The sequence below is a fragment of the Pelodiscus sinensis genome, chromosome 14, assembly GCF_052426305.1.
Source record: "Pelodiscus sinensis isolate ZL-2025 chromosome 14, ASM5242630v1, whole genome shotgun sequence".
Classification (NCBI taxonomy): Eukaryota; Metazoa; Chordata; order Testudines; family Trionychidae; genus Pelodiscus; species Pelodiscus sinensis.
In genome coordinates this window covers 32,606,061-32,621,324 of record NC_143065.1, presented here as the reverse complement: position 1 = coordinate 32,621,324, position 15,264 = coordinate 32,606,061, and the positions used below count along the sequence as shown (strand labels likewise).

The 15,264-nt window shown below is 45.4% G+C and overlaps 1 protein-coding gene across 6 annotated transcripts in view; it reads left to right on the top strand.

Moving 5' to 3' along the window:
* Window positions 1–9,176, top strand: part of AKAP13 (A-kinase anchoring protein 13) — a 378,791-nt gene extending 369,615 nt beyond the window's left edge. For all 6 annotated transcript variants that reach the window (XM_075897025.2, XM_075897027.2, XM_075897026.2 and 3 more), the window contains 2 exons: window positions 2,177–2,480; window positions 3,499–9,176. In XM_075897025.2, coding sequence (XP_075753140.2) covers window positions 2,177–2,480; window positions 3,499–3,548 — 354 coding nt within the window. In that variant the 3' untranslated portion in view covers window positions 3,549–9,176. The remainder of the gene's footprint in view (window positions 1–2,176; window positions 2,481–3,498) is intronic.
* The last annotated feature ends 6,088 nt before the right edge of the window (window positions 9,177–15,264 follow it).

Genomic DNA, 15,264 nt, shown 5'->3' with positions numbered 1-15,264 from the left:
GTTTTGCCAACTTGTTTTGAGACGTTCCTCAGTGGCTTGACAGCAAATGGCAGGGAAGAGCAGCTACAGAGACGTGGTGGGAAAATCACTGGTGCATTTCCCTTTGGCCTTTTCACGCCTTTTTTGTTCACTTGTTCAAAACATACAGGCAAGCACAGATGTGTTCCTCAGGCAGTCAGCCCATTCGTTTGGGACACACTGCTGGGCAGACCCCACCTCTCAGCAGTCACAGAAGCAGCTTGGGGGTGACAGGTTTGGTGCTGAACAGATCTCCCAGTACAAACCTTGCAACTAGACGGCTAGGCCTTGCTATTTAGTATGTATATGTATGACCTAGCCCCTAAAAGCGTGATTTCTCTATACCTCCCCCCCATAAATGATGCCAGTTGAATTGTTTCCTACCCCGCCACCCCTAGAGAATGGAACAGCCTGTCTAATTTCAATTCCTGGAAAAAACAAGGCGCCTAACAAACAACTAGCTTTACACGGTCCCTGCTCTCAGGATCTCCCAGTCTAGTGTGTAGGTACAACACAGCAAGCGAGAGTGGGAACAGAGCAGAGGCGCTCGCCATAGATCTGTGCCGATGGGCGAAGAGCAGACCGTGCAGGGACTGCCAACACTTTATAGTGACCTGGGGTTTGGTTTCCCTTTGAAGTTGTTCTGCTGCCAAGCATACAAGAAGGGAACTAAGTCATTAGCAGGAGATTGGGTAAGGGAAGAATGGCCTAGTTCATACAGACGTGCAGAAATCTGATTTCATGCCTGGAGCAGGTATTTAATTAAGACGCAGAATTAATTCCGTAACAAAAAGGTAATTTGTTTTGGGATGAAGCAGAAGCAGTGTCATGCATTCAGGGAATGGAAACTGTGCCACGTGACTTAATAGACCAGTCATGTCTCTCAAGCACTAAATGCTGAATTGCAGATCATCAGAAGAATATTTGCTGCACCCTATTTCCTGAGCAGCCCAGGGAATGATGTTTCTTCATACATCTCTGTATCATGAGCCAGGCCCTCTGATTGGGATTTATTTGAGAGCAGATCAGCATGCCACGTTCTGCCAGGAAGTTGTGTACATTATCGTGCCGATCCAGGTTACTTTCATGAAGCTAAGAGAATCTGGCAGGGGGTGCTGTAGGAACACCTATGAGACAATAGTGCTGAAGACCAACAAGATGCCAGGGTCATCAAAAGGTAGCAAGGAGGCAGGAATCATACCAAAGATGTCAGAGCTATTATTAGAGACATTTGATGGCATTTGTAAGGACTGGAATTCATGTCTTAACCCTTCTCCCCTTTACATACATTGTGTTATGTTGCATTAGAAAAGCAGAACAATATTTTACCTTGTCCTTTCTACTTAGGAAGTTTCCACTTGTGGCCATGCATCACTGTGTACACCCAACAACATTTTCTTCCCTAGGAGGCTCTCATAGCTTCTGGCACCTTCTGCAGCTGGGTCCCTGGGTTTCCTAGCTTTTTAAAAAGGACTTCCACAATGGAGGTTGTGCCCCCATCTGTATCTAGGCAGAAGTGGGAGGATTAGGGATGTGAAGGACTAGTCGCTCCCCCTCCCCTTGGGGGAGAAGTGGAGGAAGTACTTCAAAGTGGCAGCACTGCACGGAACCTGGGACCAGACCCCGAGCTCCACTCAGCACTGCCGCTTTGAAACACCACGTGCAGCTCAGGACCAGCTAGGGTATCCCCAAGCTGCATGCGGCATTTCAAAGCAGCAGAACTACGTGGAGCTCGGGATCAGCTGGGGTTCCCAGCTGATCCCAGGCTGCACACGGCACTTTTTCCTTTGAAGTGTACCAACAGCCCTAAAGCTGTTGTACACTTGAAAGGCGGAATCGCCCTATCGACTAATCGAATAGTTGATGCAAAATGCATCAATTATTCGATTAGTTAGTTAGTTGATATTTAACATCATTAGGGAGGATTCATGTTTAAAATCTTTGTCTCTTTCCTGTTGGACAGAGAGGGCTGTCTGTGACCAGCTTCTGTTAGGAGAAAATGCTCATGTAACTGGGAGATGACAGTTGGGTGGTGGTTATAGGTAGCCTGTTGTCCTGCAGGCCATCTCTCGCAGTGGTTGCGTTAAGATCACCCTGTCTCTGATTGCAATCCTTGCCTGCTTCTGCCAGTAAAACACTTGTGTTCACCTCTTTGCAGGCTTCAAATCTCCCAGATAAAACGGTGCGGATTCCCTCCCTGCCCACGGCTGAGGACTCCAAGCAGCACAGTTTTTCCCTTTCCAAACAGGGGCACTTAGATGCAGGATTGTCTGTGTCACCCAAAAGGAACAGTCTCTCAAGGACACACAAAGAAAAGGGCACTTTCCACTTGCTTAGCACAACGAACCAGACTAACAAGGCGGCCGAGGGGCAACAGCCCGCCCGCCTCTTCAGTTTAGCCAAACCAAAGGAGAAGAAGGAAAAGAAGAAAAAGGGCAAAGGACAGCGCTCCCAACCTGCTGGTGAGTATCTGATGAGGCCAAAGAAGATGTTTAGGGGTTAGCAGCTCTCTAGGGCTGTTTAACCTTGGGGAGCCAAGGAGCAGATTATATCTGAGCACGCAGTGGAGAGAAAGAGGTGGTGAGTGGAATTTCCAGCAGAAAGTGAGTTTGCATGTGTGGGAGGGGGTCCCATTCATTGCCCATGCATGCAGAGACCAGACGTGATGATGTTCTCTGATTCCTTCCTCCCCGTGAGACATTGCTGCTGCTCTCATGGGAACACCATGTCTGCAGCCATGGTGACTACACTGATCCCCAGCCTCATGGGTTGCATCCTGTCAGCAGATGTCAAGGGGGTACCCAGTGCTCTTTTTCCTTCCTTTCTCCCAGCTTACCCTGGATGGCTTCATAGCTCTCCCTTTTTTTTCCCCACTTCATCCATGCAGTGTCCATATTTATGCGAGGGAGATGCTGATAAAAACTACCTAGAGCCAGGGCTAGGTCTTAGGACAACTTTCCAGACGTGTGCCATTGAGCTCTTCACCTGCAGCGTCCTCGGCTATTAAAGTCTTTTCTCCTCAGCCTTCCCCCCATATTCTGTCAGGGCACCTCATTCCTGACCTGTTCACCATGGCTAGTCTGGTGGCCTCTCCTCCCCTTTGGAGCTGCTGCACCTCCCTCCTGACCTGCCAGCATGAAGGGATACAGTAGATTCCACCAGAGATTTATCTCAAGTGGAGAGTTGCTTTTGAGCCTCAAAGCTATCGGTACTTGTGACCCAGGGCCAATTGGAACCCAGCACTACTGGATGAAAGGCTGTTGGGGGCTACTCACAGGAGTTTTGCTGCTTGCCAGGTGCAAGTGCCTGGGATTGATGGGTCTAGCAACTAAAAGGTGTATTTTAAATGTCAGCCACCCAGACAGGTTGTAGGGTGCTTTGGGAATGAGAGAGCGAGTGGTAGGGCAGTGGTTGTTTTAATAGGCCCTTTCCTTGCCTGTTCCTTCTGGTGGTGATTTATGGCTGTCTTTCCTTTCCCAGATGCTCATTCATCAGAAGCACCACCAGAGGGCGAAGAGATCTTCTGCTGAAAGGCTGCTCTTAATTCGGCGGGGAGAAAGCCTCCGCCCTCGCTGTACTGTGTTAGAAACTGTACAGGCATCTGATGGGGCCAGCACACAAGCAACTCTCCCTCTGCACAGTGATTCTTCCAGCCTTTGTACAGTGGAACCCTTCCCTCCCACACTTTGTGGCGCACTCCTGGCTTCTGCACCCGACCGGCAATCTATTCAATAAAACATTAGTAAAGGCTGCATGGGGTAGGAAAGGGGCTCTGTCCTTTCGTTTTGCATCCGTTCTGGCTGCAGAGGCTGACCACATTGCAAAAAGAACCCACTCCGGGTGCAAATCTTGGTTTAAAGTAGGAATAGATGTTCCCGATCTCTTCATACTGCCAAAGGATGAGCAAATATGGCCCATGGGGTCTGTGCCTCTAGATTCTCCTTTTCGGGGGGATACAACCAAAACCAAGCATTTAGAAAAAAGCCAGGACTCTGCAAATGGTGCATACACACTGGCATATATAAATAGACAACTCTACGGTTTATGTATCCACTGGGATATGCTTACAGTCTATATAGTCTGGGTTAGTTTAGCTCTGCCCAAGGATACCTGATAACTTTCAGGGAGCCTGTAGATATTAAATATCTTGGCCTTAATGCTCAGAGTGTATCTTTATTGGCCTATATGCCCCTTTCAGTCACATTGTATGGTACATGCTTTGTTTCAGAAAGGTACCAAACACTAGGCAGTGTTAAAAAAAAAAATCAATCTGAATTTATCAAGGATTTCTGTAGGGCAAAGAAATTAAAACTTAATCGGTTTCCAGCACTAACCATAAAGTCTTTGTGTTAAAAACATGTTCCACAAGGAGAAAAGTACTTGAGAAGTAATCCCAGGGAGCCAGGACAGACTCTGTTAAAGTGACATCTCATTTTCAGTGTGTCTATGGGTTACTGCTTATTCCCTCCTCTTTCTGAGCAAGCCTTTCTTTGTCACGTTACATTTCTCCAGCACAACGTCATTTGGGATGAACACTGTTTTGTTACAAATTCACTGACCCATCCTAAGAACATTTGAGAACCTTCCATTTGGGGGTCAGTTTTTTAATCCACTGCCTGTCATTTTCTTTCCCTGGTGTTTTTTAGCCATGTCATTTGCATGATCACTGGGCTTCTGTTTCTCCAGATTCCATCAGCTCCTGTAGCTCATTCCTAACCCGAAGCAATGTCATAGAAAATCCCAGAGCTCTCAGACAAGATGGCAGAGGGTTTGTAACCTGAGGAGGGGAATAACTTGTGTGAGCAGATGAACTGGAAGGAACATAGAGTCCAGTATTTATGCCTGTACATTGCTGTGTGTCCTAGTGGGCTGATCGTTGTATTGCAGGTCAGGAGTTCCAGAGTCCTGGTCTCCGTACCCTCATGGGTTCACTGTGTGCCTCTCCGTCTCCGTTTCTCCATCTGGAAAGTCGCAGTCGTCTTAGTTCCCTGTGAGAATTAGCGGTTGTGCCCCAGTGCGGCATGTTATACACCTGCTAAGTATGGTGGTAAAGTGTGAAGAGCAAGGGTGATAGTTGTGCAGAGCTGCAGTGTTTCTGAATTCATTGGTCTTTCCACACACCTCAGGAGATTTGCCTGTAAGCTGATGTGTAAATGTCATGAGACTCTCCACTTCAGTCCCTTGAGCTGTTTCAAGCTGTCATATTCATTTCTTTTCCCTCAGATACTCCTTTTTTAGAATTTTTTTGCACTATGTTTTGATTCTTATTTGCTTTGTATCCCTCCACGAGCTAGTTCCATGCAGTAGATTTCAGAATTAGTGCTAACATTTTTAATAATGATCAGCAGTAGCAATGACGGCAATATGGGTGCTTAGATCGCTCTGTCTCAATCAGCGGGGGATTCCTGAATAGCCTGCTTGCTTTTGAAGCTCTCTAAACAATTCATACTCAAAAACAAAACAAAAACAAGTAAGCTGCATTCTGAGGTTATATTTTTGTTTTGTTTTTAAAATAGTATCTGGTGCTTGTTTGTTGCAAGCTGGGCTTGCAGAATATTTATCTTTCTGTTTATTTGAAAGAGGTCTGGTTTAAAAAATTATTTTGTTTTATTTTTTTATTTGTATCTTTTTTTTTTTAAAGATGAGCTTGATAGCCCAACAGTTTTATTTTGTCGTGGCTTCGTACAAAACCAGGGTGTGTTCAGTGCTGCATGGCAGCCTGTGTCCTGCCTGAAAATCGGAAAAATACAAGGAATTCCATCTATCTTTGAGGCAAAGTTATCTCCAGGCCAGATAAAAAAAATCAAGAAGAGAAGCAGTGGTTTCACTCAGGAGCCTTGCTGGCCTTTTGTTTCCTTGTTTAAATAGATTTGTGTTGTGTATTCCCACCCCTTTTTGGGGCAAAGTAAATTTTGCCCTTGATGCAAGGGCCAGATTCCCTGCCCTCTAAAATCAATGTACATCTTTCCATTGACTTCAGTCAGCATTCGTTCCTACTAAGAAATAGGAAAAAAGAGCCACAGTTAGCCCTGATCGTTGCCTGCGTGTGAAACCAATCCAGTATATGGCATGGCGACAGTCTTTCCCCACTAGTATTTTTGAAGGATCCCATTTAGCTTGTAGGAGCGTTTTCCCACATGAGTCCTTTCTTCTGCTCAAGTGATACATCTCCTGTCCCCAGAATCAGCACTTCATGAACTTACAAAATAGCTCATGTGAATCAAGGCACATCTGCTGAGGGCAGTGGGGATGAAACATTGGCTGAACTGGTCTTCTCTAACTCTACTGTAAATAGAACTGCATTCAATACACTGGCTAAGCTAGACTGTATTGCACCAAGCAACTAGCTGCCCATGTTCCCAGTTGTCCCTTGCCAAAGGCATCACTTACCAAAATGGTTTGTGTTGGTTTTGTGGTGGACAGAAACCCTTTCTCATTGGTGGATGTAAACTGCTGCCTGATTTGATTATTTTAGATTGAACCCTATAGTCCCATCCTCTTCTTTCCTCCATTTTCTTTCATTTTAGGAAATGGAAGGTTTATTTTTGTAGCCATTTTGCTCAGTTTTCCTTGAGAGGTTGGAATTGAACCCTAGAGATGGACTCCCACTCTCAGATGTGCAGATTATCTAGTATTACCCAGAGGGTGCATAATCCCAGGGATAGTGTTAAGTGGGTCTGTTACTTGTCTTAAGTTTTGTGACACCATTTTTTTTTCCTTTCCTGGTCTTCATGAATGAATGATGTTGGTTTCACTTCCATGTGTGGCATCTAACGCTGTTTGTAGAGTGCACTTTATTTCTTAGAGAGAACCTGACATCCCACTGGATTTCTGGGGTATGGGTCCTATCAGAAGTCACCTGCTAAGCATTGTGCTTCTGCTGTGCAGGACAGCCAGGTTTGGGGGGAACTGCGTTGATTCTATTCTGTGAGGCAGGGAGAAGAGGCATTAGCAAGGAGCTGCTGTGGATGTGCTGCCTTTGCTAGTCATCATTGGTGGGAGTGTCCCATCTTACGCCTCTGGCAGGCCTTGGCATGGTCACTTACTGCACAGTAGAAGGAGCGCTAGTGAACAGCATAGTGAAGGATGACTTTCACTTCTGGTCACACACGTAATAGGTGATCAGACTGCAGATCTAGTCAGTGTTCTCTAGAATCAAAGGGATTGAGTGGGATTTGATGTCACCATGTTTTAAATTAAGTGATTATCTCAGGATATCATTTCCTGTGTTCAGTGCCTAAAAGTGCTTTAAATGGAATCCGTCTCATCATTTCCTTGCTGCTTTTTGGTTATATTGAGACAATCAGACTGATAATTGTTTCCCCTCCCCATCTCCGATACAATCTGGGGAGGGGCTTAGAAGTTACAAAATATTTCAGTACGAGGTCTTTGAAGAGATTTAGGGGTCATGATGTGGCAGGAAGTTTCCATATTATTATTTTTTTAGCCCAAAGTTCAGAAAGTGTGAATTTTACCACTGTAAATGTAGCAAGCGCAGAGTCCTCCACCTTCCTCTCCTTATGAGATTCATCTGTTACTCAGCCTTTCGGTCAGTCCCTTCTGAAATCTAGCCCATCTCCCCAGCCTGGAAGACTCATCTTACCTGTGATGCTAGAGGAAAATCAAGAGTAGTAGTGCGGGCTGGGGTAAGGGCCTGAGGAATTCGCTTGCTCCTGGGTAACCAGAGACTTAGCATCAGCATTGATATCCCCTCCCTGGCAAAAAGAGAGAATGCTGAGTAAAGAGTGACAGTCCATTGATGTCCTCATAGAGCAAAAGGAGGTTGAAAGTTGGAAAAAGGAGTGATGGCTGTAGCCAATGAGTGCCGGGCAGTGAGGCTATTTGCATATGCTAGGCTACTTACTATACAATACAACCATGGTCCTTTCTGGCTATGTCTCTGGGAGGGGACCACTTGCTTTCAGTTGCGATGGCCGGAGCTCTTCACTACAGATAGCGCTTGAAGTCTGACCACAGGTCTAAATTTAGATGGGACTGATTTATATTTTCTTTCACGGGTATTTGTAGAGTCTTGTAATCTCCACAACTTCTTAGTGTTCCCAAAACACCCCAAAGCTTTTACTGATCTGGTCCACTATGCTAGAGATCTGTGAAGGCATCAGGTTAGGGAGAGTGTGGTGGGTGCCTAATCTATGGCAGTTGTCTGGATTAGCTAGATATCTAAGGAGAGCAGGACAAGGAAAGACTGGTCAAAGGCGGCAACAAAGGATTTGATGACCTGTTTAAACTTAGCATAACATTCCTTGTTAACCAGAACTCTGGAAACTACTCTACCTGCTGGCCAGGTTTGTAACTTACAATAATTTAAATTAACCTATGAAATACATCATCCTGAAGTGCTCATAATTCATTTGTCAGAAGTGGCAGCAATCCTTGATTAGTCCTTTTATCCAGTGATCACGCTAAGTTTTAAAGATAGGCAAGCTGAACTGGTTTAGTCTTTTACTTCTCATGCTCTTGAGTAATCGGAAGACCACTATCGCTATACCTTTTAGGGTCTCATTGCCTTTCCCCTGCACTTGCACTTCACCGATATTGAAGCTATACCCTAAAATATTCTGCTTCCATTGCCTGGAAGGAAAAGAGGATGTTGTTCGCTGCTTTGCATTCAGCAGTAAGCTTTGGATGTATTTTTAAGCATCTACAGCTATCGAACACATCCACACGCTTATGTATTTTTAACTTTATTGATGATGAACACTGACTCAGAACATCGATGTCCAGTTCAAGTTGCCTATGGTTAAAGTTTAGCCTCGCGTTTATTTTGTACTAATATGGAATGCACTAGCGCAATCCAGAGAATGTTGAGGGTGTGTGTTAACACTCAATACCTCTGCCGCCAGTTCTCGGGTTTTTTTAAATGCTTTGCATTGTTTCATGTTGAATCTGTAAGATAAAAAAAAGTTAAATGTTAAAAAATAAAATTTAAAACGAGGGTAAAACATTTGCTGTCTGTTAATTTGTAATTATGTAAAAAGTGAGCAGGTTATTGACTGTAAAATTCTTCAATTTTTCTGTAAGTTTCCTGAAAACATCAGGTTTTGTAACAAGCTTTTATTTATCTTCCTTTCTAGTTAGCAGCAGCACCCTCTTGTAAAGTCATTTTTCCTCTAAATAAATTTGATTTTAAGTCTGAACTCTGTGTCTGATGTACGGCTATCCCTGTAGTTTTCCTTTTATTGACAGGATTTATGGCAATGAAGGTGAATGAATGGGGAAGAAATAGAAGTGACCTTACCGGTAACATTTATTTTCCCCTCTGTAAAGTTTAAATTTTCTAGAGAAAAAGGATTTGTCTTGATTGGGTTGACACCTAATGTATGAGGCAGATTACCCCATTTTTGCCTGCTTCAGGCTTCTTGCTCTTTCCGCTATAGCATCTGGTGCTGGCCTCCGTGACAGCATGTCTTCACTATAGGCTGCACCAATAGGATTGACTCCGGTACTCCCACCTCAACAAGAAGCACAAGGGGAGTCAATGGGAAAGCATCACCAGTCAATACACTGCAGTGAAGGCACCATTCACGTTATCCATATAGCTGCAAGTTGCATGCTGTAGATCGATCGCCCACAGTGAGGTAGCCCAGCCCAGAGACAGGATGAGATGGACCGTTGGCCTGATTCAGTCAGGCAATTGGCTATACAGGCAGTCCCCAAGTTACGCGGATCCGACTTTCTGCAGTTACGAACGGGGCTTATCTCGCCCTAGAGGACGGGAGTGGCGGGACACCCAGATGCGCCACGGTCCGCCACCCCCGTCCTCCGGGGCGAGAAAAGTTGCTCCCCGTCTCCCTGGTCTGCAGGGAGACGGGGAGCAAAGCCTTGGAGCACGCCCGCAGCGGGACAGCTCGGGCGCGCTTGAGATGTCCCCCTGTGGGCGTGCTCCGTGGCTTTGCTTCCCCGTCTCCCGACCAGCAGACCAGGGGGATGGGGAGCAAAGCCTCGGAGCACGCCAGCAGTGGGACAGCTGCGGCGTGCCTGGACTGTCCCGCTGCCCGCGTGCTCTGCGGCTTTGCTCCGCGTCTCCCAGGTCAGCAGACCAGGGAGACGGAGCAAAGCTGTGGAGGACTTGGGCGGTCCCGCCACCCCCGTCTCCCTGGTCTGCTGGGGGCGGGGGGTGCAGCTAGTGCCCCCCCAGCAGACCAGGCTTTTCTTGCCTACCCCTGGGGTAGATCAGCTGGGGGCTGCCGGGTTGGTCCCACAGCGCCGCTCCGGACCAACCCGGCAGCACCCCAGCTGCTCTGCCCCAGGCGTCCTGATTCAGCCGCTGCTGGTCAGTTTCAGCAGCGGCTGAATCAGGACGCCTGGGGCAGTGCAGCTGGGGTGCTGCTGGGTTGCTCCAGTAGCGCCGAGGAGCTGCACTACTGGAGCAACCCAGCAGCACCCCAGCTGCTCTGCCCCAGGCGTCCCCAAGTCTGCCGCTGCTGAAACTGACCAGCGGCTGACTACAGGAAGTTCTGGCCTGGGGTTCTTAAGTTGAATCTGTATGTAAGTCAGAACTGGCGCCCAGATTCAGCCGCGGTTGAAACTGATCAGTTTCAGCAGCGGCTGACGCCAGTTCCGACTTACATACAGATTCAACTTAAGAACAAACCTTAGGGGACTGCCTGTACTCCTATGACTACCCTATCCTGCGGGGGTCATCAGCACTGAAAATAGGCACAGTTGTATCCTTGAAGTATGCATCGGCTAGGCGTTGATGTAGTAATTACCACTAGAGTATCCTTGTGCTACCACTGCTATTTATGAGGGTAATGCGTCCAGGCCCCAGCCAAGACCGTCCCAGACCCTGTACACACACAGTAAGAGATTACAGACTACCCAAAAAGTCAAACAGAGGAGGGGTTGATTGATCATGTTACAGATGGGAAACAGAGGAAGTTAGACTTGCAAGATGATAGCGTAGGTCAGTGGAAGAGCCAGGACTGAACACTTCTGCTCTATTTCTTACCCAGTACTGTTGGCTGGTTCCCTTACTTACGGGCTCGATTTAGAAAGTACCAGGAACAGTGGGGCTGAAATCACTGGTGCTATGTCTACACTGTCCCCGTTTTGCACCAAAAATATGCAAATGAGGCAAAGTGGAATATCACCATGCCTCATTTGCATAATTAACAAGGCTCCATTTTTGTGCAAGAGGCTTTTGTGCAAAAAAGAGCCGTCTACATGGCTCCTTTTTGTGCAAAAACCCCCCTTGTGCAAGAGCCATTCTTCCGCATTTTTTTCCAGGAAGAACAGCTTTTGCACAAGAGAGGGGGTTTGTGCAAAAACAGAGCCTTATTAATTATGCAAATGAGGTGTGGCGCTATTCCATGCTTTGCCTTGTTTGCATATTTTTTGTGCTGAACGGGGGCAATGTAGACATAGCGTGGTGTTGGTGATGGGTGTCAATCTCCTAGCCACAAGTGGGGCCATGAAGCTGTATGTGTGTTTGTAACGATTCCACGGCCATGCTGGTCTTGAGAAACTGAGTCGGGATGTGGTTTGATGTAGTGGAAAGGAAGGCAGGGGAGTTGGATTCTTTTCCTACCTCAGCCAATGACTAGCTGTGTGACCGAGAGCAGGTAATCTTCCTTCTGAATGCCTCAGCTTCCCCATCTAGAAAATGGGTATAATGATATTTGACTGTTTGATACAGCTTTTCACCCATAGAGCTCCACTCTTTACAATGAAGATGAGGACCATTACCATAACCTCAGCACCTTAAACTCCAGAAGCACGGCCTTCTGCTTTTACGCTGAAGATACATGCTGTTAGCTGAGGTAGCTGTACTATGGCTTGTAACATCTGTAGCCTATAGCAGAGACAGAGCTGGCATTGCTTCTATGGCCACGTTGTTTTTAGCAGTCTGAGAACATTAGTGCTGCCCCCAGCCTTTTGTTTACTCCACAAACTGGACTTTAACCTCCTTTTTCCCCAAGTATAAGGACAACAGAGCCCGCACGGACTGTCCATTTATTTTCTGATTGTGGATGCAGATTAATTGCTTTTATTCAATATGTTGTTTTACCTGCCTTCACCAGGGAGCTATGGAGGCTTTGATCAATATACTCAGCTTGTTAGTGGTTTCTGAGAATCACAGGGAATCCCATTGGGTCTCTCAGTGCCCCCTACACCAACTGCGCACAACAGGGACTACTTGAGGATTTTCCCCCCCTTCTATATCAGAAGTACAGTGTTTTCCCCAAAGGCCATGTTATATCAGGGCATTAGCTTTTTCTGAACTGATCCCATTGTTGTGGAGTGGAGGGCTTACACCAAATGAAATGGCTGCTGGTGTGTGTGTGTGTGTGTGTGTGTGTGTGTGTGTGTGTGTGTGTGTGTGTGTGTGTGTGATGGCTGCTGGTGTGTGTGTGTGTGTGTGTGTGTGTGTGTGTGTGTGTGTGTGTGTGTGTGTGTGTGTGTGTGTAAGAGCGAGGGAATGCGAATGTGGTGCATTAGATTAGAAAGAGCTTGTTGATCTCCACACCCCCTTTGTTTCATCTTCAGTGTCCTGGCCTCCCTCCCACCCTAGCTCTCCTATTTACCAACCCAAATAAAAGCTTTTTGTCCAATGGCATCACTCCAATATTTAGCATTTACAGAGCACTTGTGCAGGGGGTGAAGCATTGGTCCTCTGTCTCTGGGGAGAGAGGGCTGAATAGTTTGGATGGTTTTCACCTTAGTAGAAGCGGAGACCATCTCCATGGGGACAGGCTGGCTGGAGTAGTTGAGAGGGTGTAAAACACAAGGGAAGTATAAGAAGAGGGAAGATAAGCGCACTCATTTAGCACACACGATGCTGAGAACAAAATCAAGGCACTAAAGGACATGAAGAGAATCATAGAATACTAGGACTGGAAGGGACCTCTAGAGGTCATCGAGTCCAGTCCCCTGCCCTCATGGCAGGACCAAATACTGTCTAGACCATCCCTGATAGACATTTATCTAACCTACTCTTAAATATCTCCAGAGATGAGGATTCCACAACCTCCCTGGGCAATGTATTCCAGTGTTTAACTACCCTGACAGTTAGGAACTTTTTCCTAATGTCCAACCTAAACCTCCCTTGATGCAGTTTAAGACCATTAAGAGATTCTTTATGTTTACACGACATCCAGGCTTGGCCTTTGGGCAAGGCGATAAAGGCAAATGCCTTGGGCCCCACATTTTTGGGGCCCCACATTGCTGAGTACTCACCATCCACCAGCCGGGCCCTGGGGCCCGCTCCCAGCGTCCTGCCTTGGGCCTCACAAACCCTTTGTCCAGGCCTGTCCACACCAACGCAAGTAGGAGCCCAGGTAACCAACGAGGAATTGGATTTGCTTGTTGATGTTACAGAAATCTGGCAGGGTGATTTACATACCTACGATGTCACCATCAATGGTTATAACCATAGTTAAGAAAGATGGAGTGGGCATGCGAGGTCACAAATAGCATTTCCAAATTCGGAGTCACTGATAACTGGGACAAAAATTATCTTGAATGTTTATGGCCTGATGTTCTGATGGATATAGCTAGCATGGGGCCTTTGATGGGGTCTTCTACAGATCACTAAGCCACACTGAGGAAGAAAATAATCAGCTATCTAGAATGTGTAAAGAAAAATTGCATCATCCAGAGGGGGCTTCCATTTGATTGAAATATGCTGGAAGACTGGTACTAAAAATCCTTGGATTTTTCTACATACTATAGATGACAATTTCTTAACTCAAAAAGGATTGCAACCAACATGGAGAGTTCTGTATGGGCATGTCTCCACTGGGAAATTATTTCAAAATAATCTATTTTGAAATAACTCCCGAAATAACTATTTTGAATAGCATGTCCACACTACAAAGAAGCCTCAAAATTAGTCCGAAGCAGGCTCCCTTAATGTAGATGTGCTATCTCACCTTAGAGCCACAGGAAGCACTGGAGAGTAATTACTTTGCATGACTCTGGGGAGTAGTTACTTTGAAATAAGTGCAGTGGAGTGTCCACTCTACTGCTATTTTAAAATAACTATTTTGAAATAAGTGTTATTCCCCATGGAAAGCAGGAGTAGTTATTTTGAAATAACCAGCCCATTATTTTGAAATAACGAGCTTAGTAGTGGGGATGCTCCACTTGTTATTTCAAACTAACTCCCCTAATTTTGAAATAACTCCCTACTATAGACCAGAGCTATTAGACCTAGTTGATCAAGTTTACAGTGTGCAAACAAAGTAAAGTCCAGACCCGTAAAATACATACAAATGATTTGGTGCTTTAAAAAAAACAGTTTCACAAAGCCAAAAACAATTATAAATCCAATCAGCTGGGTGGAGCTATTTAATGAGAAAAATAATAATGGGGAATGTTTAAGAGCTATTTACTATATTTCCCAAATGCCAAAACTGAGGTAGAATGCCTATTGGTTAAAAAAAATACTTGTTTAAAGAGGAAGTGATTATATAAAACAAATAGAAGAAAGGGGAAGTTGATCATAATGAATATAGATCAGGAGCTAAGAATTGTAGAAAATTGATAGAGAGAGAAATCTATGGCCTGCAGAATGAAGGACAATCAGAAGGAATCTTTCAAGTATACGGAGAACAGAAAGATTCCTAAAATGGTAGTTGGTCCATTACTAGCTGGAAATGGTAGAATTATCAATAATAATTCAGAAAAGGTGGAATGTCCATCTTTAGAGGTTTTTAAGGCCAGGTTTGGGAAAGCCCTGGCTGGAATGGTTTAGTTGGGGTTGGTCCTGCTTTGAGCAGCAGGTTGGACCAGGTGACGACCTGAGGTAGCCTTCCAAAACTACTCTTCTGTGATTCTAAAAGACAAAAATATTCAACAAACATTTCTGCTGTGTATTTGGGGGGAGGAGAAACAGATGGCGTAGCCTCACAACTCTCTTTCCATTGCATTAGTATCTCAGGAGGCTATTAAACAGTATCAACTAAAGTTAGATATTTTTAAATCTGTATGCCCTGATAACTTCTATCCAAGAGTTTTAAAAGAGCTGGCTGAAGAGCTCATTGAGCCATTGATGTTAATTTCCAATAAGTCTTGGCACAATGGGGAAGTTCCAGAAGAAAGACAACATTGTGCAAATATTTTGCGAGTGTCAACAAGATGACATGGGTAATTATAGGCCTGTCAGTAACACTTCAGGCGAGATAATAGAGCAATAGCTATGGGACTCAATAAAGAAACAAAGGAAAGTAATATAATTAAGAGATTCTGTCAAACTAACTTGATATCTTTTCCTAATGTGAT